Source organism: Maniola hyperantus, chromosome 24, assembly GCF_902806685.2.
Source record: "Maniola hyperantus chromosome 24, iAphHyp1.2, whole genome shotgun sequence".
NCBI lineage: Eukaryota > Metazoa > Arthropoda > Insecta > Lepidoptera > Nymphalidae > Maniola > Maniola hyperantus.
Genome location: NC_048559.1, coordinates 2,102,251 through 2,125,245, shown reverse-complemented (window position 1 = coordinate 2,125,245; position 22,995 = coordinate 2,102,251). Strand labels below are relative to the sequence as shown.

The 22,995-nt window shown below is 36.6% G+C and overlaps 1 protein-coding gene across 1 annotated transcript in view; it reads right to left on the bottom strand.

Annotated features, from left to right (window-relative positions):
• Nucleotides 1–1,574: 1,574 nt before the first annotated feature.
• Nucleotides 1,575–22,995, bottom strand: part of LOC117993628 (homeobox protein HMX3-B-like) — a 30,680-nt gene continuing 9,259 nt past the window's right edge. The window contains exons 3-4 of the mRNA XM_034981430.2: nt 10,804–10,907; nt 1,575–3,152 (exon numbers count right to left, since the gene is read on the bottom strand). Coding sequence (XP_034837321.1) covers nt 2,509–3,152; nt 10,804–10,907 — 748 coding nt within the window. The 3' untranslated portion in view covers nt 1,575–2,508. The remainder of the gene's footprint in view (nt 3,153–10,803; nt 10,908–22,995) is intronic.

The following is a 22,995-nucleotide window of genomic DNA, read 5'->3' as shown; positions in this document are numbered from 1 at the left end:
TGGGATGTAAGCTAACTCTGTACCTAATTGTAATATAAATTTATGTAAAATTATTTATTAAAAAATTCAGACAAGCGCGACTCTGACTCGCACACGAAGGGTTCCATACTAGAAATAACACTTTCTATTTATTTTGAATTAGCATGGCGGCCATTTTGAAATTTTTATTATTTGTTGTTATAGTGCCATTAGAAATACACACTTTATTACGGTTCATGAGCTACAGCCCCCTGACAGACAGGATAGACGGACGGACAGCGGAGGCTTACTAAAGGGCCACTTTAGCACCCTTCGAGTAAGGACCCCTAAAAACGCAGTTCTTCAGAAAAACAAAAGAAAACAAAGTTTATGATTGCATGATGTATTTATTTACCGACTTGTCAGCAATATTACAATAGTCAATGCGTTACGAAGATAGTCGACTACTATCGATAACATTAATTATTTAGAAGCAAGCAAAAGCTAGCAAATATGTTTTACAATGACAATTGGGTATTTGACTACATCAAAAGATTCCGACGAATTGAGAACCTCCTCCTTTTTTTGAAGTCGGTTAAAAATAAATTATTTCTCAGTGATTGTTAAATAGAGGGTCTTCCAAAATACGTAAAATCCACGTCCTTTGTCGGTTTTACGTGTAATAACCATTTTAAATTATCGATAAAACTAAAATAAGCACATCAAATTATTGTGACGTCACACACCGGTATTTCATAGAATCTCGCATACTAAGCGCGCGTTTTGACGTTTGATAAAAAGTTATTGATTGGACTAGTCAAATACCGTATTGAAAAAAAAAGTAACAAGGCTCAATAATAATTGGGAATGGTTTAGGCGCTGTTATCAGCTTCCTGTTTCCTTCTATCTCGCACATTCTAATACAGTGCGACAAGGCTCTCTTGGCACTTGAATGACATTGACAGGGGGGAGCTGTTGGAGAACAAAGGCTTAGAATGGTATTCAAACAAGAACAAAGGGGACACTTGACGGCAACGTTAGTTCCGATTTTTGCCACGCGCCAAGACAGCCTTGTCGCACTGTACGATGCTCTTTGTTACCTTTTTGGGTTGCTAGCTTCAAATTAAAATTTCTACCAAAATTTAGTTTTTTCTGACTTGATTTAATTTTAATGACAATAGGCTACTTGACAATTTTTTTAAGTTGGTCTTAAATGGTTAATATTTGTCCTATTATATCAAAAAAATTAACACTATATTTTTTTGCGCCCTAAAAACCGTAAAACTTTAATTTAAAAAAATATTTTTCTTAGACAGGTGAAAACACTGTCGGCCATGTTTGGCCAATAGATTATCTGTGCTCTGACGTCATGCATTTGTAAACAACAGTATAACCATTATACTGTTGTTTACAAATGCATGACGTCAGAGCACAGATAATCTATCGGCCAAACATGGCCGACAGTGTTTTCACCTGTCTAAGAAAAATATTTTTTTAAATTAAAGTTTTACGGTTTTTAGGGCGCAAAAAAATATAGTGTTAATTTTTTTGATATAATAGGACAAATATTAACCATTTAAGACCAACTTAAAAAAATTGTCAAGTAGCCTATTTAACAGCCATGTACAAAATAATAAATAACTGATCAAATAATGTAGGTAACTCAATATTCGGTATGGTATTTTTAATAAGAGAACTTTCGAAATCATAGCACATTGCAAAAAGCACATTTCGATGTTATCCTCTACTATAATTTATTTACAACATTAGCTAGCTTAGCATAGAATAAATACAAGAAAATATTAAAACATTTATATTATATTTATAATTATTACATAATATTTACAATAATATACAATTTTGGAATGACAACGAATTTGTACGTTACATTTAACTCTATCAATAACTACTCACAACTAAAAAATATATCTTATCTAATTACAATGGTGCTGAAATTCGATTGTACAGAAAATTAAAACTAAACCACAGCGTAAAAAAACCATACAGGGGTCCAATACCTTTGATGTTTGCAGATAGCCCGGTATTTAGTCAGGCTGAGATCTATAGGGCGCACTTTGATTTTGCTTAGACATATGGCAAAGTCAAAACGAGACGTTTAGGTAAATTTTAGTGTACAATCGAATTACCTATCGTGGATCCAGCCTAACTTCAGAGGTAACTTGGTTATAGATATCTAAATTTATCTTGCTATTCCTTTCTGCACGGAATATTATGAACAGGATAGCACTATTTAGACCTGTCAATTAATTATAAAGATTTGTGTACTTACAACTGACAGGCAGAATGTAATATAATATGTAGGTACATGTCATTTAAAATAGTTAAGATAAGCCTGCAACTCTAAAAGTAGACTGGATTTATAGCACCATTAAATTTAACAACTCGATTTTAATTTGGCATTTGACAGCTATATTATCACACTCACTGATGACTAGTCCGCCATGTTGGAAAACAAATCACGTTCACCAATTTTAAAGTTTGAACTTAGAATCCGTCAGCCGCGTCCCTTCTAGCGGCTTCAAGCTGACACTACACTAGACTAGACAGCGGTGCTCTAGACGTTACCGGAGAAGGTGGAAGCGGTTGCAGTGATTGCGGCGCTTGAGGGGGGAAATAAACCCCAGTTTCGTTTGAAAACTGAGGATGTATTGCTAATGGAGTATGCGGCATCGACGTAGGTCTTGATTCGTGATACAAAATAGGTACTCTGACCAATCTCTGAGCAGCATGAGCCATATTCGCTGCTTCTAGTTCTGCAGCAAGCTGCCTCTTCCACTTATTACGTCGATTCTGAAACCATATCTTCACTTGGGTTTCTGTTAGGTGTAGACTTGCTGCTAAGCCTGCTCTTTCTGAACTGCTTAGGTACCGCTTCATATCGAATGTAGACTCTAATTGGAAGACTTGAGACCGCGAGAAGACTGTTCTTGTCTTCTTCTTTCTCTTTCCTAAGCTGGCATTTGGGTCTCTCTTTTCGTCTTTGTCGAAATCGTCGGATTCATCTATATCTGGGTCGGAGTCTTGAGGGTCTTGTTGTTGGGGATAGAGAGCGGGATGGAGGCGAGGGGAGCGGGGTGAGGAGCGGGAGGGTGACGGAGGAGAAGGCGGTCGTGGGGGGCTGCGCAGTCTTGGAGAACCAGCCGCTGAACCTTCCTCATTGGTCGTTGAGTCCTCTGTAACAAACATTTTTCGATTAAATATCATTGACTATATTGTATTCAAGCGATGATAGCCTACGGGTATAAGCTTTGGCCTCCTATAGGGGTCATTTACCATGATATAAAAGGCGTTGGACTACTGTCTATCTTTATACTGTGGTTAAAGTGAACTTGTTTATAACACAATAGCCAGAGTGAACTAGAGTGCGGAAACTCGGTTTTGATCCTGAATCGACATCTGTCAAATATTAGTCTAGGGGTGACGTGAAATCAAAAACCTAGTCTTTTTATAGCCTACCCAGTGTCAAATGTAGGTAATATTTGACGCCTGCCAGTGTAGGTAAAGCCTCGACGTTTTGTTACAAGTTTCCTAACTGTCGTGAACTGTGACACTGCCACGTACACTTGTGTCCCACATATCAATTCAGCTAATCAATATGGCTTCCGTTTGCGGTGAAAAGGGAACAAGAATAGCTCGCCAGATTGCCTAATCAAAAGCGTAAAATCCCTCGATTAGATTAACATTTGTAATTGGATCGCAATTGTAATCGAATGGAACGTGTCGACTCGATTCCGTGAAACCTTTGAAGGTATTCAAACATGATCTGAACTATTTATGTACGTCTGGCATACAAAAACTCAAAGTCACTCAGCGGGCGATAGAGAGCTGTGCTCAGAGTTTCTCAACGTGATCTAATCAGAATAAAGGAGATTTGTAGCCCACATAGCTCAATGAGCTGTGAAGCTCGAGAACACAGCGCAAATAAATCTTTTGAAACCTCTCTGAAACGAGAACTTATTGAAATATTACTTCAATCGAAAATATTTCATACTCCGACAATTTTTGCCAACAAACAAGTGTGTAATCGAAGTTGATTCAAAGTCAAGTCAAAGATGGATATTGATTTATAGAAGTATAGATATGGATATGGATATGGATATGGATATAATCCATCTCGTTGTCTGAGCAAGTCAAAGTGTGCAATGGATCAGCCATTGAATTTTGTTTGTTGTGGCGAATATAACAGCACAGCCGTGGATAGGGACTTAGTTTAACACTACCTATTTTTAGTCACAGAGAAGAGACACAGAAGTTTCAAGTCTCGAGAACACGGCGCAAATAAATCCTTTGAAACCCCTCTGAAACGAGAACTTATTGAAATATTACTTCAATCGAAAATATTTCATACTCCGACAATCTTTGCCAACAAACTATTGTGTGTAATCGAAGTTTATTCAAAGTCTGCAATTAATTCATCCAAGCGCGACATACTGTCGTTGTTGCTGCGACAGCGAAAACTTCTCACATTCACATTTTGTATGTTAGCGGGCTATATTTAGAATCCTTATACATTTGCGACTTTTTAACTTATGAGTTTTTATCTTACTACTTTTTGTGCTAGGTTATGAGTGTGGATTATCAAGCTTACAAACGTGATAGAATAGGATAGATTTGTATTCAAATAAACTTTTGTAAGTTCTTTCTTAATCACTTAAAAAGAGCAACCGCTGAGTTTCTTCGGCTTCTTCCGCGTGGAATTAGGTTTTTTAAAAATCCCGTGGGAGCTCTTTGATTTTTCGGCATAAAAGTAGCCTATGTCACTCTCCAGGTCTTTATCTATACCCATGCAAAAAATCACATCAATCCGTTGCACCATTGCGACGTGATTGAAGGACAAACCAACAAACAAACACACTTTTGCATTTATAATAAGGGTACTGATTTTTTGTCGCAAGATAACCAAGTCTGTAGTGTGTTCTCGCACTTATAGTAAACAAGCAATCGTCATCTCGTCTGCTCTCTCAACCCCGCTCATTTCGCTTTAATTTTCCAAAACCCATCTCCGGGGAAAACAAAGCGAGCGCCATTTCACGCGGTCCAAACCGACCGAACAATGCCTTTCTACCATACCTACCGCTTTTATACGTATAGCAACACTGGTAAAATGTCAAACATGCAAACATATACCCGTCTCTTTCCCACACGTATAAATCCCCCTTCACCAAAAGCGGTATCTCTTTCGGTGATGTCGCATGCGGTTGTTTTAATTTTCGAATGCGGTTTGTTCGGATTGCTGTGAGTGCATTTGAGCCTTTTTTATTTTATTTTTTTGCAAGCTGATCGAAGTTGACTACCGTTAGGATTGAATACTCGAAACGAATAGTTTTTTTTATCCACCTCGGGTTTCCCTAGATAATTGCACTCCACTTGCATACGGATTTTCTATCAATAGATTTTTTTCTAAATGCTTAGTTACTTTGAAATAAATACCCTATTATTACTGTTTCCTAGTTTCGCCTTAGTCAGTGGTGGAATTGCATTGTATGAGTCTTTAATACTTCTTTTTTAATAAATAAATAATTTTGTGGTTTTCTATATAAGTAGTTTTTTTTAAGAAACTAGCAACCCGCTCCGGCATGCATGCTTAGCTTGTGAGGAACACTTCTTTAGGCACCTACGCAGCGCATGCCACGGAAACTTATAAATGGGACCTTCCCAAATCATCATACCGGTAGTTTATTTTCACAGTGTTCATAAATTATAGCCTAGCTTATGCCCGCAGCCTCATCCGCGTGGACTACAAAAATTTCAAATCCTTTTTTTACCCTCTTAGGGGTTGAATTTTCAAAAATCCTCTCTTTGCGGATGTTTACGTCATAATAGCTAATAGCATGCCATATTTCAACCCGATCGGTTCAGTAGCATGGGCTGTGCTTTGATAGATCAGTCAGTCAGTCAGTTAGTCAGTTAGCTTAACTTTTATATATTATTAGCTTATGCTCGCGACTTCATCCGCGTAGACTACACAAGTTTCTGTCTATAAAATAGATTATATAGTAGTTATAGTTAAAAAGTGATTTTGAGAAATTATTACGAGATCTTTAAAAATAAAAACATCGACTTATTATTAGAAGAAAAAGCTAAGTAGGTAAGCAATACAAATTAATTTAAGATTATATAGGTATATTATTGGATTAGTTCTCCTAAAGTGGGGCATGTAAAAAACTAATATTCAATATTTATTAATATAAGCAGCTATCAAATAACTTTTAAAACTCAATTCCGTATTCATAAACTGCTTAACTAGTAAGCGTTTGTGTAAACAGCAAGCCAACGGTAACAAAGGATTACCTGATACGGCTTCTAAAATCAATGCGAATCACTGCTACCACAACCATTTACCCGAGACCCATTTAAATAGGCTTGTTTTACAGAAATACGGGTCTATTTATGCTGGTAAGTGTTCTCAAAAGTTACGGAAATAGGGCTGGGTAATTTAAGCCTTGTCGGTGTTAATTTAGGGTGTACAATGAAGTGACAGTAATACGAGTGTACCAGATTCGATTGTAGTGATTCGTTCAACAGCGTTGATGACATTTGACTTCGCGCCTTTGCGCCGTGTTCGAATTTTGAATTTGCATTCTCGCATTGTCCAGTCTTGACCAATTACAATCAGTGAAATAGAATCTGTTTGGCAAAGCTGGAGAGTGTATAGCAAGCTTAAAACAAAGCAAGTGTACAGACTATAGAGGTCGTTCTATAAGAGCTGTATATGCTTGCACTCTAGATTCTCTATGGTGATAATAGTCAGCTCAGAACTGTGATGGTCAGATTACTAAAACAGATTGACAATATTTCTATACCTGGTTCCAGTAGGCTCTTACCAGCGAGAAGTATAATCGGTAAGTCCTTACTGGAATCATCATCATGATTAACATATCGCCCCGGTTTACTACTGAGCACAGATTTCCTTTCAGAATGACAAAAGATTGGCCATAATCTATTGTCTACCGCTGGTCAAGTGCGGATGGATAGACCTTTTTGTTTTTCCGGGATAAAAAGTAAACTGTCATTCCATAGGTCTTTACTATAAATAACTATACAAAAAATCACGTCGATCCATTGCTCCGTTTTGACGTGATTGATGGACAAACTAACACACTTTCTTATTTATATATAGGATAGGTAATATGGGTAGTGATATTGTTAAATGATAAAGTTATACTTTAATCAGAACTGGTCGAGCCGAGTTCTGGAGCGAGTGACTATGAATATATAAAACTGACAGACTGACTGACTGACTGATTGATTGACGGACTGACTGATCTATTAACGTACAGCTTAAACTACAAGACGGGTTGGGCTGAAATTTGACATGCAGATAGATTAGATATAAATTTTATCTGTTTCAGCGGATTATAGTAAACTAGCTTATCGTGCTTAACTGCTTATAATAGATGTCTACGTCGTCTTAATAGCTATCTGCATGCCAAATTTCAGCCCGATCCGTCCAGTAGTTTTTTTTTTTTTAAGTACCAACATAAAGAATGTTTAACAAATCCAATTTAAACACAGCAAAAAACCACGAAGGTTTAAAAAGTGTGTCATTCCGTCTACTTCTTAATAATAGTGTTTCTATAAACAATATAAATTGTTTATAGAAACCCTTATTACATTACATTTCATACAAAAAACTGTTTATGTTGTACGTTGATAGATCAGTCAGTCAGTCAATCACCTTTTCGTTTTATATAGGTATTTAGATTAAGCTTTTGGTTGATGGTATATCATTGATATAGTAACGTCTGCTTCAATACAACATTTTTATCATTTGTTGTTTATAGCGGCAATAGAAATACACAGTCTGTGAAAATCAACTGCAGTCTATCTGTTATCGTTCACGAGATACAACCCGCTGACAGACAGACGAACAGACACCGGAGGTTTTGTAATAGGGTCCCGTTTACACCCTACTAACCCTACTAAAAAGTGAACACCACACAGCTTACAGGTAGCCAAGGGCTTATGTAGACAGCTTTCCCCTTTACAAATCACGCCTGATACAAAATCGATGATGCAACTTAATACCTAATAGCAGCTGATTTGTATGGAATCGCTTTTTAGGGTTCCGTACCCGAAGAGAGCTATTTTTTGAGTTTCTCTATGTGACCAAATCAGTAACCGACATGGCATGGCAATGGACAGGGCATATAGTTCGAAAAATCGATAGACGTTGGGGTTCCAAGGTACTAGAATCCTGACCTCGCATCGGAAAGCGCAGCAGGAAGACTCCCCAGTAGGTGGGTGGATGACATTAGGCGAGTCACAGGGAGTCACTGGATGGCGGCGGCGCAAGGTCGCGGCATGTAGACTGTGGACACACGACTAGATATCGTGTGCTGTGGACAATTGGACATCCCTACTAGAGACCTATGTTTAGCAGTGGACGTCTATCGGTTGATAATGATAATGATGATAATGACCCGAAGGGTATCAATGGGCCCCAGCTGTCCACCCGTCTACCCGTCTGTCTGTTTATCAGCGGGCTGTATCTCATGAAAAGGTAGAGTTGAAATTTTCAAACAGTAAGTATTTCTATTTACGCTTTAACATAACAAAATAAAATCCACCCACTTTCCGCTACCGTCAGAAGATCGTCAGACGGGTAGGTACTACTTCTATGGTAATTTTTTTTTTTGCATTTCCCCGGGAATCAACCAGTCGCTTGCAGTGAACCGTAATTTTTTTTTTAATTTTTTTATTATAATGCATTAACACGTAAGGTAACAATTTATATCTCGCCAAACTGTACATCAGTTTGTTGGCGAGTTTGCGCTCATAACAGATTCCGGCGAACTTCGTACCGCCGAACAGTCAATTCTTTTTCAGGCCAAGAACCATTCTCGTAATTCAAGCCATATTATAAAAAAAGAATTAGCGAAATCGGTTCAGCTGTTCTCGAGATTTGCGATCAGCAACACATTCAGCGATTCATTTTTATATATAGAGATTAACTAAATACCTACTTGTATGGTAGTAATCATATGCTTAAATATGGCAACACCGCAGGTTTGTGCAGCGATGGGAGCACGATAACACCAATGATGTCACCGTGACACGCGGATGTGCACTGCTACGGCCTCGCCTTACCAATAATCGATTCCCTTGCTCTGTGCTGTGTGAGCTGTGATTTCGAGGGGCTCTTATTTAGCTTCTATAGTCTGATTTTTCATCATCATGATCAACCCATCGCCGGCTCACTACAGAGCACCGGTCTCCTCTCAGAGTGAGAATGGTTTGGCCATAGTCTACCACGCTAGCCATGTGCGGATTGGTAGACTTCACACACCTTTGAGAATATTGTGGAGAACTCTCAGTCGTGCAGGTTTCCTCACGATGTTTTTCTTCTCCGTTAAAGCAAGTGATATTTAATTATTTAAAACGCACGCAACTCTGAAAAGTTAGAGGTGCGTGCCCGGGATCGAACCCCCGACCTCCGATTAGAAGGCGGACGTCCTAACCACTAGGCTATCACAGCTTGTCTGATTTTTAGTTCGGTGTAATGCTGACAGGTGTCATTTTAGAGGTGGGTCATTTGTACTTATGAAAAACAGGGAAATCCCTGTCAACATAAAAAAAGCAATAAGTCACCTAAGGTTTGTTACATTTGCATCCTACCTGTTAATTTTTTGACATTAATTGTTTCGACATTGATATTCAATTTAAAAGTGTGTCACTTGTAATTAAAATAATGTTCTATTAATTAATAATTTAATACAAAGCTACGCCTTTATAAATTTAATCCTCCTAGCCTATTTTATTTGAATTTGTTGATATTTTGGTTTGTTAATATTTTATGTGAAAGTTAAATAAATTATTAACGTTTAAGGGTGTCTGGCGTGAGTCGCTAATCGTTTCTTAAGATTGAGGTAAAACGAGACAAATTTATGTGAGAGATATAGCTCTGACTCGTTTTAACAAAACTTAAGTAACGATTAAGCGACTCTGAGTACGGCAGTTAGTGTCTGGCAATGCATGACGTGATTTCTAATACTACTCCGAAGAAAATATAAAAAACTTTGACGTAAGATTTTTTACACCTTTATTACCTGTTATCTCCCAAGGCCACCATGATTCAAACACACATCCACACAAACGATCCTCCCAGTGTTGGAGTCAATAAATGCGCAGAGAAAATTTCAGCTTTTACAAAATAAAGGAGTTCTGGCACGCGCTGGCTCTTAGGCCATTCGGAATGCCCCATATGCCTTTTTCAATGCCATATGCTAAGTCTGATTGACGTATTTTGCGGTATTTTCATGTTTAGCATGGTGTTACCATATTCAAACACGCGATTACTACCATTTTTTGTTTATTAAATTAAAAGTGCTTTTAAATCGTAAGTGATTGTTTGATTTACATTAACTTTAATGTACCTATGTAGTGACTTTAATCCGATGTGCATGTGACATTTTTCGTTTTGTTTTGTTATTTTGTTCGTAGAACACTGAACCAAGTTTCAATGAAAATATTTGCACTTTATGAGTATTGCTAGCCGACCCACCCCGGTTTCGCTCGTGTGAAATTTTTGGTGGAATTATCAAAAAATCTACAAATTTGTCGTTCAATTTTGACCGAAAACCTTGTCATAAATAGAGATACGTAGTATAACTTGAAAAACGACTAACTTACATACAAACTTTCAACTCCCCCTTCGCAATAGAATTTATGATTTCTTCACTTTTAACTTCCTTAACTACTGATATAGGTACCTAATAGATACTTTGATACCTTGAAAAATGATGAACTTTCATACAAACTTGTGTCTACCTAATGAGGGCTCTGCCGACGTTGATTTTTCGTACTTAATCAAATTATATTTACCTCTAGGTGGAGTCCTCTCATGAGGCCTCTGCCAGTACCAGGGCGCGGGCACGAGGCCTCCGTACCGGCCCGCCAGCGCGCTCCATTGCGATATGAGGCCTAACCTGAAACCAACGACAAAATAGACCTTAAAGTAAGATAAAAGTAAAAAAAAAATTAAGTAGGTATACGTCCCGCAAATTGCTATTGCGCTGGAACCATGTCTCATTAACATCGAAATGACGTCATTTTGAGGTCATTTGACTTAGGTATATTTAAGTAAAAATATACCATCAGCTCGAAACTTCAGTCTAGTGCTGACGTCACTTAAATGGCGGCCACGCGCATTAGCAACTTGCATTTAAAAGCATTTTTAATGTCATCATCATTATCAAATGATATAATATGTCATTTGATGACCTCTCTGGCTGTGGTGAGTGCTGTGGTCTTATAAATGGGAGGTTCCGGGTTCGATTTCCGGCGGGGGCAATTTGGTAAAATATAGCTTGAACTCAAAAACGATATAAATAAATTTTAATATTTCAGGTTAAACAAAGCTGCATTTAGGTAAATTAAAGTAAAAGTAATAAATGTGCTGGAATATTTTGTACAAAAGCAAGGTGCACAGAGAAAAAGTAGTAAAATATGCTTTTTTAGTAAAAAGTTTACTCTCTATTGTGACGTAGACAAACCCTTTCCGATATATCGATATATAAAATATCGATTCAATAGAAAAGGGAGATGAATCGGTCTCGAGAGGTAGTGCCGTAACATTTTTTATCGATACATCACTACCCATACCTATTATAATCAATACCCATATTATAAATGTGTTTGTTTGTTGGTTTGTTGGTTTGTCCTTCAATCACTTCGCAACGGAGCAACGGGTCAACGTGATTTTTTGCATGGGTTAAGTTTAAGACCTGGACAGTGACATAGGCTACTTTTAATCCCGGAAAACCAAAGAGTACCCATGGGATTTTTAAAAATCTAAATCCACGCGTACGAAGTCGCGGGCATTAGCTAGTTTTAAATTAATTGCGTGGATTTTGGTTATTTAAACATACTGTGTGATATTTTTGATTATCTGGGACAAAAAGTAGTACCTAAGCCTATATCTGTCTTCAAGATGTAAACTATCTCTGTACCAAATTTCTGCAAAATCGGTTAAACGGATAGGATTTGCATTTATAATATTAGTTTAATAATAATTTAAAAAGTGGTCCAATTCGAACTTTAATTTAAAGGAATTCAGAACTTTTCACTTCTATAACCCATTTAAAGGTTTTAAAATACGACAAAACGTTAATAAGCCTATGTCTACGGACGTGCTACTAATGCAGCTACGAGTCTCTACGGGTACTCTACGCCGTATCCTCTACGTTGTAGCTTTGATCTATTTTATTATTAAACTTTATAGTCGCTGATCGTTCCTCCCTGTGTTGGGGACAATACGCAAAACTTTCAGCTTTTATAAAATAACGAAGGCCTGGCACGCGCTGGCACTTAATCCGTGAATATCGTGTGATTCTTTTGAAATTTGAAATGACCATCACTATTCCCAAAGCTACCTCGTAGCTGTACTACGCTATATTGATATATTTAAAACAAAAAAGATTTTTAAAAAAAACTTTTTTATTCGAATAAACTTTTACAAGTACTTTCGAATAGTCGGATGCATCTACCACTGGTTCGGAATGCCTTTCCTTATTGCCGTCTTTCAATTGAAATAGTCAAGTCTATAAAAATATCGATCTTTGTTCGAAAATATCGAATGTTTGAAATATCGAATGAACATTCAAAGATTGATTCTAGAGTATCCCGTTCATGTATTAGAATAATAATATGGCTTTTTTCATTATTTTCAAAATCAGTACAAGTTATAACCGTATAAGCCTATTTATATATACTATATATAACCGTATTATATCAGTATAAGCTTAGGTATAGGGATTTTTTAAGTAAGCAGTTCTGTTTTAATTCATCTTAGGCCACATCATCACTTCCCATCAGGTGTGATTGTGGTCAAGCGTATATCTATAATGAATTAAAAAAAATGCCTAAAGTTAAACTTCGTTGATCAACGTATTTTATACCCATTTTAGTTACCGGTACTTAAATAACAGATTAAACTAATTTTGATGGATCTTTTGCTATGCAGTAACAACAATCCCTGTTCAAAACATTGGATAGTGAACTCATGTGATAGTCCTGCTAATCTGACAACCTTATTTATTATCTCTTAAAAACATTATTGGATAACGTACAGTATTACAAGGCCAAGATTATGATGATGCAAAATAAAAATCAAGTAAAATAAGTTATAGTAAACAGGGCCAAATATATTAAATACCATTCAGTTCTTAAGTTGAATACATCATCAACCGTAAAAACTTAAAAAAAACAAGAAGCAAAGAGCTAAAACTCGAGCTCAATGGCTCACAGAAAAGAATCGGAGACATTGCCAATTTGCATTGGGTCCCGCATTTAATCCCCGCAGAGAACTTCCAAACTCAAATTCCATTACTCGATAAAGTACTGCTTCCTTTTAAAGCGGAAAGGAAGACGCCGCGCCGTGATTGGGTGGCTCACCACGCGCTGATTGGCTAGCTCGTGACCCCGCCCCGCTCGAGGGGTATAAAAATCGATGCGCGTCACCCGCGCACTCTTTTGCCGCGGCGCGTCTGCCTGACACTCCGCGCTTGTTACTGATAATGGCGTTTGTACTTTCTTTTATAGCATAAAGTGTTTAGTTGTATCTGTTGTCCGTGCAAGCGACACGGGAGCCTTTTGTTGGTTTAACAGATAGGGAGGTATTCTCGGACGCGTTTAAAAGCTTCTAAGAGATATCTTTTCACTTATTTCCTAGGTTACGGAGCGGAGACGACAATGTGGCGCGTAACGACCATTCAGGTCGTCTACTCTTCACTTTAACTGTCGATATAATATAGCGAGCTGTCGCTTCTAATGAATAAGGGATGTGTTGGAAGAAATAAATGATATTCTTTTACCGTATAAAATTGTTCCGTATTTTCTGTTTTAGCTCCGTATCTTGTCAGTTTCTCTTTAAACTTTGCTTACAAGTATTTGATGTTAAAATATAATAAGTAATTTTCTGATTAAAAAGATAGGGGTATCTACCTGATTTTATATGTTGGCTTTCTATACTTTACATCTTATCATCACATATTCAAACAACATTTCATAAATTGCACACATCACTGATAAGTGATAGGCGTATATAAATGCGAAAGTGTGTTTGTTTGTTGGTTTGTCCTTCAATGTCGCAAAGGATTAATGTGATTTTTTGCATGGATATAGTTAAAGACCTGGAGACAGACAACGAAGTGATCCTATAAGGGTTCTGTTTTTCCTTTTGATGTACAGAACCCTAAAAAGGTCCCATACCAAATATTATTATGTACCCGCAGCCAATATCTTTCTCACGTATAAATATAATGGAATCTCGAGACAAGCAGCCCCAGCTTAAACACCTAATAATACGGAGTAGGTACCTAAGTACCTACGCCTCACCCCAAAATGTTGGTTTCAGAAGGGTGTCTTACTTGCCCCTCTAAAACATAAATAACTTAACGACTTTTGTATGGCGCAAGTTAGGAGAGACAGCGATTTGTTAAAAATCCGTACTAATATTATAATGGGTTTATCTAATAGTAGATTTAGAATCTAATTTCATTAATTCTAAATTATATTGATCTAAATTTAATTAAAACTCTTTGCGTAACGTATCTATATTAGACGCCTGTATCGATAATGATGTTAATTTGGTGCGGTCAGAATCTACTTCTGACGCAGTGTCATAAATTCTTTGTAAGCGCGCAAACATTGCGTCTCGTTTCGATTCCAATAATAATAGTTGAGTTTCATCTTTATCATACGACGTAGCCTCAGTAAAGGGTTTGTCTATTATTACTAAGTCTTTATTTTACCTTTTAATAGCCTATCTTTTTAATGAATTTTGACTAAAGGTACAAAAATAACTGCATCCCAGAGACAGGATGCAGTTAAGCGCGTTTTCTCTCCTTGCGTCATATTATTTCCCTATAGCTACAATTCGTATCCTCTCCCAGTAGTGATAAAAGTTTTCTTGAAATAATAATGGCGTGTTCTCCAAAATCTTTCTATGTCTACATAGCTCACAAAAATTATTATAATTTTAACATTTAAAGAACTTGAGGGTTTTGTGGGTTCGGAGCTTGAAGGAAGCTGCTTCTGACCGGCCCCGATGGCGGAGTTTGCTTGACCAAGCCAAGGGCCACCCAGGGCTGTAGCGCTTTGTTGATGATGAAATGAAATCATTTTATTTTATTTTTCGAAATGAAAGTAACAAAGTAAATGATGGTACATTCATGGATGGTCTCTTTCACATTTTCCATTTTTGTGTGGCGTGCAAAATTATGTGGTTAGACTTTTGCTTACAGTAAAAATAAAAATAAAACATTTAGAAATGACCAGGATAGTAAAATGAGTAAAATGTTACAAATGGTTAAATGGTTGATGATAATGAACTTAGTGATGTTTAGATAAATATTTTTTGAATTCAGTTTTATTTAATTTAATATTTAATCGCTTTTCTAATAAAATTGTACCACACATATTTGACAGTGTACATACTCACGGTAGGGGAAGACGTCTTAAAAGATTTTCCGGCTCCATTTTTTTTCTATTTAGCTTCTTACAAAAATGTTTACAGGTTTTTACTTTTTATTTAAACGCTGTAAGCTGATATAGGGCTTATGCAAGCATTATCTAGATTTGGGTTTGAATAATGAAATCTATGTTGCTATGAATATTTTGTTTTTCTAATTCTGTTTTCAAAAAATATGCATTGTCAAACCCCTCCATGAATTAAAAAAAAAAAAAAACAATCTATTATAAATTGTAACAATTAAGTAGGTAAGTATTTCATAGAAATATTTTAATTGTTTAAATTTTTACATACTTTGATCAGACCTTGAAATGTCATATTGACGTCTCATTCGACTGTGAGAGAGAATCCATCCATCTGTGAGCGTCACAGACAGACACTTTAATGGATTGACCGAAAGACAGACACTTTCGAATCTATAATATTAAGTAGTATAGATAGAGTAGTTAAACGTCCTGAGTATAGAGAAAACACTAAGTAAAAAGAGATTTCCCCGTAGTGGTATATTAACAGGCTCTTTGCCATTGTAAGCGCGGACACAAAACTAGTTCTAAGTGCTCCGCATTGTGCACAAATAACGGGAATAAAAGCGGAGCGGTTACCAAACGACTCGCAACAAAGCGGGGTTTTAATATATGTCTCGCAAAGAATATAAAGACCTGGCATTTGTGAAGCGAGCCTTAAATATGCCAAGTAGGCATACTTTCTCTATTATAATATTTACTCTATGACAGATCGGGTCCAATTTGGTCCAACTATGTATTACCCACCTATTCGATACTAAGTAGCTGATACTACGAGTGGTTTTAAGTTTTTAAAAATCCTTTCTACGTCATAATAGCTGAATGCAAAATTTCAACCCACTCCGTTCAGTGGCTTGAGCTATCATCAGTCAGTATAGATCAGTCAGTCAGTCAGTCAGTCAGTCACCTTTCCTTTTATATATTTAGATTGGGGGTGGTTTTACCTTTAAATAAAGAATTAAGTACAACTTGCAATCAATAAAAGAACTGTTTCTTTCATATGCAAAAATGTCTCTTTTTTATGTTTTAACCTTTGTTTTAGTTTTGAAAATTTAAAAATTAGTTTAAGTTTTGTTACTATAATTTCTCATTAAGTGAAATTTGTATATCTGATTTCTTTTGAGAATAAAATTCTTTAACCACAACCTCGCCTTTTCAGGACGTTTAAATTAGGTACTGAAATATGGTTTATTTCACAATAAAACAACAAGCACCCCAAAAGAAAATTGGCAAACGTCTTCACCCTCCTTAATTACGCCTGTAGTGACGGCGGACATTTTGTTAAACCGTAAAGCATCTGTCATTGTTCGCGCCATTCTGTTGACATCTCAACTTTTTTGTTTTTAGGGTTCCGTACCACTAAGGTTTTCTCTGCTTTAGGGTAATTCTCCGTATTCTCTGGCCCAGCCATCGATAAAAATGACAAGATATGGTCAAGCGAACAAAATTTAGGAAATTTAAATTTTTAGGAACCAAATAAATCAGCTTCACCTCTTAGATAAGTAGTAATGAACGACCCGTTTGAAATCCAGACGTTACTCTAATCCAGAGGTTGCATTGGTGCATAAGCACAAATGAGTCGGTGCCATTTTGTTTGTTCAATAACCCTGTCCATACAAAGTAATACCTATATATCTAAGTCAATGGGCCCAGCACAATTATTAGAAATTAAGACTTGTGGAACAAATTTCATCAACTCCCGGTATATAAGTGAAATCTGAGGGTGGCGATGGTGATTGGGTGGTTTTTAGAGATCCGTACCCAAAGGGTAAAAAACGGGACCTTATTACTAAGACTCCACTGTCCGTCCGTCTGTCTATCCGTCTGTCACCGGGCTGAATTTCATGAACCATGATGAACGGTGTTAGACAGTTGAAATTTTCACAAATGATGTATTTCTGTTGCCGCTATAACAACAAATACTAAAAACCAGAATAAAATAAATATTTAAGGGGGCTCCCATACAACAAACGTGATTTTTTTTTGCTCGTTTTTATAGACAACTGTACTACGGAACCATTCGTACGCGAGTCCGACTCTCACTTGGCCGGGTTTTTTTCATTTCATTTTATTTTTTATTAATTCGTACAATGTTTATTCTTGTAGAGCCTAATCTTGAAATTAATTATAAAGGAAGATTTACGACTAATTTAAATGATTAATGGAGCAAATTGGGGGAATCGGGTTTTTGTATTTTATTTTTATCTGTATTAATTAGAGGGTTTTAAAAAGTTAGTACAATGCAGAGTATCGATAGAAATTTGATTCTTTTTAGCTTTAGGGCGTGGACTATCTACACATCGAAGGTAAATAAGAAAAAGAAAGGGTTTTTTTTATCTTTCAATAATCTTCACCCTGAGCTACCCGTGCCATCCGTCTGTCTATCTATTTGTTACTAGTTGATACCCACGACTTCACTTATGTAGACTATAGTTAAGTTTTCAACAATCCCGTGGAAACTCTTCGATTTTCCAGGACCAAAAGTAGCTCTTTTTTGCCCACGAACACGCCATCTCGACCTGTCGCGTACTATCCTATCTGCAAGAATTTTTGAAACCTAAATCAACCACACGAATTTGCAGACAAAAGCTAGACCAAAATAATATAATAAATAACTTAGCCAATTAGACTAAAGTTAGTCTATTAAAAAAAATTAAAATACGTCTGCCCTGCTAAAATAACGAACTAAAAAGTCAAAGTCAAAGTCAAGTCAAAGTCAAATGATTTATTCAAAATAGGTAATAAATTACTCTTTTTGATGAAAGTAAAGTAAAATCAATATCAATTTTTTCCAAAACAATTGTAGCCTGTGGGGATGATGCGTGGATTCTAAGGATACCCCATACATCTACATCTATAGAAATAGATAGATAGAAATACTTTATTGCACACAAAAAATATTACATAACATGACAAAGAAACTAAAACTAAAAAAAAAAATTGTATGAGAGGCGGCGGTTATAATATTAGTATGGATAAGGAAACTCACACGAATACATTCACATACATGAACTTTTTTTTTAAAATTTATTGATAATCAAGAAGTATATGTATAATATATGTAACTACATTTTTTGACTCTGCTGGGCTGCTTGAGCTGAAAACATTACACTCCTTTTTTTACGTAGTCGCGTAAAAACTAGAAAGATCAAATAAATACTTCGCTTTTGTACCTACTTTACAACTTGATCGCAAATTACCTAGGTATATTAAACCCTTTAATACGCCCTTTTCCAACTTAATAAAGAATCCCTAACTAAAGATTATCTACGTATCTCCTTCAGCCGGTAAAGATGGCGCTAATTTGTAAAACACATCAAAGATACACAAACTCCCCCCGAACTTCTTAATCCGAGACGACCCTAACGGAATAAAAATAAAGGGTGCCCATTTAATCCGGCCTAAGAAGTACCACAGACTAAATGGGAAAATAGAAAGAGTCCTTGCAAACGAAAACTGAAGTTGAACAGTGCGACGAGGCTCTTTTGGCGCGTGGCGAAAATAGGAACTAACGTTGCCGTCAAGTGTCCTTTGTTCTTTTTTGAATAGGTAGTCTAACACCCGTATTCACAATCATAACTATGAAATCGCACAATGTGCTCAAACGCATAGTGTGGATTCCACCTATCAGATTATCGAAAATTGACGTGACAAAATAATCTGATTGGTGGAACCACACACTGTGCGTTCAAGCGCACTGTGAGACCTCATAGTAATGATTGTGAATACGGGGGTATGCCTTTGTTCTCCAACAGCGCCCCCCTGTCAATGTCATTCGAGTGCCAAAAGAGCCTTGTCGCACTGTATGTAAGAGCACATGTAAGCTAAGATTTGTAGAGCGCGCATTAACTTTGTTCAGCCTTAAGACTAGACTTAAGACTAATTAACGTTTAAGTCATGCCAAATTCAGTTTGAATTCACGCATTTTGCTAACCTAAACCTGCTTTATTTTATTGTATGTAGTCAAATTTCAAATATTAACTTTCGTGCAGTTAAATCGACGACGGGGCAAATTAAATGCAATTCGTTTATTTTGAGGAAGCTAGCTGTCTCTTTGTTAATTTGATTAACCTAATCGATACAGCGGCTTAAGGAGATCTCCAACTGCGACTTTTTGCAGCAATACAGTAATGATATAGCTGCAAAAAGGTGTCGAAACAATAGCGATGCATGGCTAGCCTGTCTACTGCACACGATTCTGTATTGCTACTGATACGACTCAGAATTACGCTCAAGATACGCACGGCTGTATTGCTACAAAAAAAGTCACCGTGGGCGTGGCCGTGGTCTTGAAATTGCAACAAATTGAAAATCAGAGACAAGCCTATACAGCCAGAATGCTAGCCAAAACTTAGTTGTTATACTACCTAAACACAATCGAATACCAATAACCATATTTTGCCTCATTTTGTAGTTTTAGTGATTTAGTATTTTTCAAACCCGCAATGTATAGCGTGCAAAACTTGGGTCAACGCTCCACCTGCGACGTGGCAGTGACCTACTTACGGATCGTTCGTCGACCTCTAGCGTCAGTCAGATGTTTTATCGTGAACTTGTATAAAATATAGTAATTTTTTTCTTTTTTTTCGCGTTTTTTTTGTGTTAGCATATCAGTAATCATCAGTACTTTCACCTGTATTCGTTTTTGCGTTCAGTACCCGTAGTATAAGATTTTACGTCTCACTAAACGTTGCTAGAATTCGAGAGTCGAAATACTTCTGCGTTATAGTAAACTAGATCTTAAATGGCTTGTTTTAAAGTTCAAGTTTGTTTACACAACTACAGCCAGCGCTCCAAGCGGAAACCTTGCGAAATTAAAATCAGTGGCATTGAATTTTTGACTTCAATTCAAGGCTCTTTAGGTCCATTTTATTTTGATGTTATTGTGTTTCGATTCTCGAATTCTAGCAACGTTTGGTGAGACGTAAAATCTTATACTACGGTACGGGTACTGGTTACAACCTGTATATTTTCAATATTGTTTTCAAATCGGCTTCTCAGGACCTGCTTAATTTTTGGCAACCTATCGTATAATCCTATCTAGTTTTTCCTTGAGTCTCCGGGAAACACATTACGCCATCTAATCAGATGTTACAAGTAGTTTCCCCTTTAGGGGGTGGAAACGACCCTTTTATCTCGCCGACGGACGTAAAAGTCGTACGGAACAGTTTTTACGTTTCGTTACGGCAAATTGGACCGTGTTCAACACGGTCATGCGGTATGTTTGCGGCAGAATGACGATTACAAATCGAGCGAGACCTTTTTGACCTTACTCCATGCGATTTTTAGCTACTTGTCAAGATTCTACCGACCAATGTCTTCTTATTGTATGGCTGTCACTTTGTATAACAAACTATTTGACAACATTAAAAGTCTACCAATGTCTAAAAAGAAAAAAAAATTGACTATTTAATTGACCAATGTTTCTATGGTGTTAACTTGTGTTAAGGATTTTTTGGTAATCATTCATCCAAGATTTTTTGGATAACTGTGGGATTTGACATAAATTATTATTACTATGAATTATGACATTTTGATAATGTAACTATAAGATTAAAATTAAATCAAATCAAATCAAATCATTTATTTGCACGATTGCAGGTACAATGATGGTGTTACAGTGGTTTATTTACAGCTACAATCCGCCATACAGTGGGCATGCAAAATTTATTTTCTTATTATCTATTATTAATAAGCTATTTTTTAACTTTCATTAAGGAAGTAGTGTAACCATTTTTAAAATTTTACTGTCGTTGTCATTTCTATTTGTTTTTTTTCTTAAATTTATTTTTATTCTAAGTGCCACATATATTTTGCACGCCATACATAAATGGCAAAACGTGAAAGGGTAGTGGGTACAAGGAATCTTAGTTTGGGAGTCAGGAATGCCTAGGTAAGACACTGTTTTTAAATGCAACCGCAGGCATAATTGTTACTAGCTTATGCTCGCAACTTTGTTCGCGTGGACACAAATTTCAAACCCCTATTTCACCCTATTGGGGGTTGTATTTTCAAAAATCCTTTCTTAGCGGATGCCTATGTCATAAAAGCTATCTGTGTATCTAGTACTTTGAGCTGTGCATTGATAGATCAGTCAGTCAGTCAGTCAGACAGTCAGCCACCTTATCCTTTTATATATTTAGATAATTGTTATATGCATAGCCCGGCTGAAGCTTCTTGCTTATCTAATATGCTTCGTTTAGATTACTTACCTATTAAGTAGATTGTAACAAGCATACAACAATTATTATGATAGAAGCTGTGGTAGCCTAGTGGTTAGGACGTCCGCCTTCCAATCGGAGGTCGGGGGTTCGATCCCGGGCACGCACCTCTAACTTTTCAGAGTTATGTGCGTTTTTAAGTACCTAATTAAAATATCACTTGCTTTAACGGTGAAGGAAAACATCGTGAGGAAACCGGCATGCCTGAGAGTTCTCCATAATGTTCTCAAAGGTGTGTGAAGTCTGCCAATCCGCACTTGGTCAGCGTGGTAGACCGTGGGTATGGCCAAAACCCTTCTCACACTGAGAGGAGACCCGTGCTCTGTAGTGAGCCGGCGATGGGTTGATCACGATACAACAATTATTATAGTTAGAAGAAAAGGTTACTGTGTAAAATATTAATTTGAAAATCTTCCATAGTACTTATTGATTTGTGAACGAAAGCTAAGTATCATATAATATTACCATAACCATATTAACCATAGGGTTACTTATAGTAGTCTAACTCACTCCGTATAATGTTTTCAAACCCGTCAGAATCAGTTCAACCTTTTTAAAGATACTTGAGCCTAGGTCTGCCTAGGCAGACAAAATTACTGAAACATATTTATTTTGTTTAATTTTTATTTAATGCAAATAAAGTCAATTATATCGAATCGCAATATAGACAAACACTTTAGTTTTATTTATTAGAATAGATAGATACCGCCTAACTGGCTACGGGCATTCGATATAGCATGAACGATTTATATCATTTAAGTTCTGGTATATAATTGCTCAGATCAATGCAACCGCAGACATAATTGGTATATGCATAGCTCGGCTGAAGCTTCTTGGTTATCTAATATGCTCCGTTTGGGTTATTTGCTTGTAGACTAGCAAGAGAGTTACGTAAGGGGCAGCCAGAAGAATTTTTGAAGGAAACGAAGAATTACTTAAGTACTTACTACATGTCAGGCAGGTCCTTTACCGTAGTATTATTCAGGCTTGAGCTACTAAGTCATGTAACAAATAACAATATCATAAACGCTATTGCCGTTGCTAAAGAAAATGCAAATAATTTCATTACAGTGTTGTTTATTAAAATAAACAACCAATCTTTACATTATGAAACAAAATAACTGGCAAATTATGTCTAAAACTTGCAAAATCCTGACTCAAGTTGCTTACTTCCTGTCTCCTCTAGTATTACTCTCTACTAGCTCAAATTCCAATTAAAAATTTATTTTTCTGCTCGTTCAAGTTACTTGCCCAACTCAACGGGGACACAATCGATTTGCTAGATTAAGCTTTGGCGGGG